The 3,238-nt window shown below is 48.9% G+C and overlaps 1 protein-coding gene across 1 annotated transcript; it reads left to right on the top strand.

Moving 5' to 3' along the window:
• Positions 1–2,454: 2,454 nt before the first annotated feature.
• On the top strand, positions 2,455–2,953 carry LACBIDRAFT_323098 (uncharacterized protein; the record flags this gene model as incomplete). The annotated part of the gene is made up of 3 exons (XM_001876788.1): positions 2,455–2,529; positions 2,586–2,680; positions 2,773–2,953. The coding sequence occupies 3 exons, from the start codon at positions 2,455–2,457 to the stop codon at positions 2,951–2,953; spliced, it is 351 nt and encodes a 116-aa protein (XP_001876823.1).
• Positions 2,954–3,238: the final 285 nt, after the last annotated feature.

Here is a 3,238-nt window from a genome sequence, read left to right as displayed (position 1 = left end):
CCCCAGTGACCAGGATGATAATCCCAATCCCTGGATCAGAGTAGTTCCTAGGCATACACATAGCCTAGAATCTCTCAGTAAAGTTAGAATGAAAAAAAATTCTATTACTATTGACAAAAACAATAAGAAATTGAGAACAGAAAAAGAAACTGTACTCAACCAAGCTGAAGAACAGTTGACTCCAGCCCAGAAGAATCGAATTTCTTGTCGCTATGAGAAACTTAAGGAACAACCTCGAAAGAGGGTGGAATCTCCGGCCTCACGTGGTGAAGGGCCATCCCACTCCAAAGGCAAAAACATTGACCCGAGGAATTGGGGGGCGGCCCAATTAAGTGATGAGGACCTTGACGTCGACGCGCAGCACACCACTCTCGAGTCCTTTAAGGATCATCACAAGGAAACCTCTGCCCGATCAGATTCTGAGAATGAAAATTCAGAGAATAAAAAATTGGTGCCGAAGAAACACACTCACAGAAATAAGAAGAAAACCTTAAAGGTTACTAAGAACCCTAAGGCACAGACTCCCATGTCGCACCTGACAGGGCAACACGTCTCCAAGGTTAATGACCACCGATCTGCGTGCCTGGAAAAGGCAGCTCGAAGTGCAGAAAGCAGACCCATTAATCAAATCACACCTGAAAGCTATCTCAGGTGTGCACTTGACAACGTCGACAGACGCTCTCACTCTTGTCAAACAGATCCAGACCCTGAGTCTTTGGATTCTTCTTATTCCAGCTTGGACTCATCCTCGAGCAAGTCACCAAGTGACTCTGAGAGCTCGGTTAGCTCTCAGGACAGCCCACGCACGAGGAAATGCTCCAAGCAAAAGTCGCGTTGCAGGCACAGGTGTTCCAAATCCAGATCACGTAAATCCGGATTGAAACCCATTTCCCCCAAAGAATATGATGGAGCAGCAGATGCTCGCTCCTATCACCGCTTTGTTACTGAGGGAACTGAGTATGTTACGGCTGGAAAAGTCTGTAGAAATAAGCAAGTCTTTGTCCTATCTTTGAAAGGAAAAGCTTATGATTATTATACACCACTATTTGGGCCAGATGTGGAAGCCACCTGGGCCATGCGGCGTCTCCTCAACATTTTCCCACATTGTCACCAGTGTGATGGATTGTGGCCACCAGCTCAAAATCGAACTAATAGGGTTCTGCCGCCAGCCTAGCTGGCACAAACCTGTCAGGTCCAGCCAATTTCCAGCTGACCACTCTGGCTATTGTCATTGTGGGTGAATATGTAGAGAGGGTACATATCACAGTATGGCAACCATGTATTCAATAACTCAATATCCCATTCAATTCCCTCAATCCAAGCACATAATGTAGAAAAATCAATGATATGTAATTGTTACTCAATAACACAATGAAATTACTGGTACTACTGAAGAGGCTAGTTATATGCTACTACTCACCCATAACTCCCTTCCCTGCTATTGTGATACTCTCAAGTCGTTGTGATCTCATATGCCCCCTTCGTCGATTGGTGGTGGAGGTGATGGCCAGTGGTGAAGAAGTCTAAAGAGAGAATGTCCACATTAGCAGGCAGACAGGATAGTTTGTCGTTAGTGACTTACTTTGGCAGGGTTTGGACAAACAAACGGCGAGGGCAGCAACCCCCATAGCGGTGAGAACTTACCAAGCAAGAGAGCTCCACGTGGCAGGCGAGGGAACATCGTACATGATGCCGGAGTTGGTCGGGTGGTGTTGACGTCGCAGCTAGTTGGCGTCGACCCATGCGTGGCTGGTGTGGGGAATGTGGGCAGTCAACGTGTCCGAGTGTGTTGTTGGCAGTGCTTGACCCCATCCACACTTTGTCAGGTCCAATTTCTTCCTGGTTGGACTCACCGATCTGCCACGCCAACCCAACGCCACGACTTCTTCCTTGACTCCTTCAACTCGTCCTCGATCTTTTTCTTCCACTGTGTGAAACACTTCAGTCTCGTTCTTCGAACTGTCAACTTGAAGCTCACCCTGTTGGGTCATGAGCTCCGGCACAAATTGACGGAATTAGTAGGGCGGACCGCATTGGGAAAGAAATGGTCAGAGACGCTCTGCGTGGAGTACCCCGCAGCTGATTGAGGTGAAGGATTGGGGCAGGGGGAGACGGAGGAGTTGATTGGCCCTTCTGAGCAGTTGTTAGCACGTTCACATGGAGCGCGGGGGAGGGGAACAATAGGAGTAGATAGAGTGAAGTAATACAGCCAGGGAAGGGGGGAACGAAGAGGGAGTGGTACTAACGACAGTGCGATCTCCGATGGTCTGCCCCTGCGCAGAAACATTTAAGTACGCTGCTCTGAACCGAGTTCCGAGCGCCCAGTGGGGCAGGTGACAAAGAGCTGTGGTGAGCACTTACCGGCAAAACGCGAACGATGCCTGATGGTCAACGTGTGGCATTTGTTGCAAGTTGTCGCTTCTTCCCTTTGCCCACATCTGCCCCACTTCCAACATGAGTGAAATCCATATCCTCCAAGGTGCTCAGAATTCCGTTATAACAGGCGGCACATTCATGGCTGCCGAGACTGTAAGTGAACCGCTCTGATGCCCTCTTATCGCAAACTAATCAATTGGTATTTTTAGGCATTGTCACGGGTAACCCCCGGGTACTTCCGGCCTTACCCATACCCTTACCCCTGGAAACCCGTACCCTCAACCACGGGTAGGGGTTTTTGTGGGTAAGGGTATGGGTTTGGCGGGTCTTACGGGTCTTACGGGTTTAGCACCAATGACCATGTTACTTGGTAATGTAACATACAAATCTACTTAGTAATGTAACATACAAAACACTCCCTTTATCCAACGTCGTCCCTCTACAGTGTACGGGCAGAAGGGGCAAACGGCGACGACACGCCCAAATATGCCCCGAGCTCGTCGTGTTCACATTTGAGGAACGCAAGCTGCTGGTGATGCTTGCTCTCATCATTTGCAATCGTCGTTTGCCGTCGTAGTTTGCCATCATCGCTCGTAGCCATAAAAAAGAAGAAATGGATAGGAAGAGAACAAGAGGGAGGGGAGAAAAAGAAGGGGAAAAAAGCGCACCAACCTGATTCATCAACACCTTCCATTCAACCCCGCAGCCACCAAATCGTCCAACGTGTTCTCGAACCACTTCTTTTCACAGACTACGGCATGGAGGAAGTCCGTTTTGTTGATGTGTGGTGCCTGTGCAAATTAAGTGGTGATCAGCGAGTGAAGGAGCAAAGGGAGGAAGGAGAAATGAGGGACGAGGAAGG

The sequence above is a fragment of the Laccaria bicolor genome, genomic scaffold, assembly GCF_000143565.1.
Source record: "Laccaria bicolor S238N-H82 LACBIscaffold_4 genomic scaffold, whole genome shotgun sequence".
NCBI lineage: Eukaryota > Fungi > Basidiomycota > Agaricomycetes > Agaricales > Hydnangiaceae > Laccaria > Laccaria bicolor.
The sequence above is the reverse complement of the archived record's forward strand: the minus strand, read 5'-3'. Positions and strand labels throughout refer to the sequence as shown.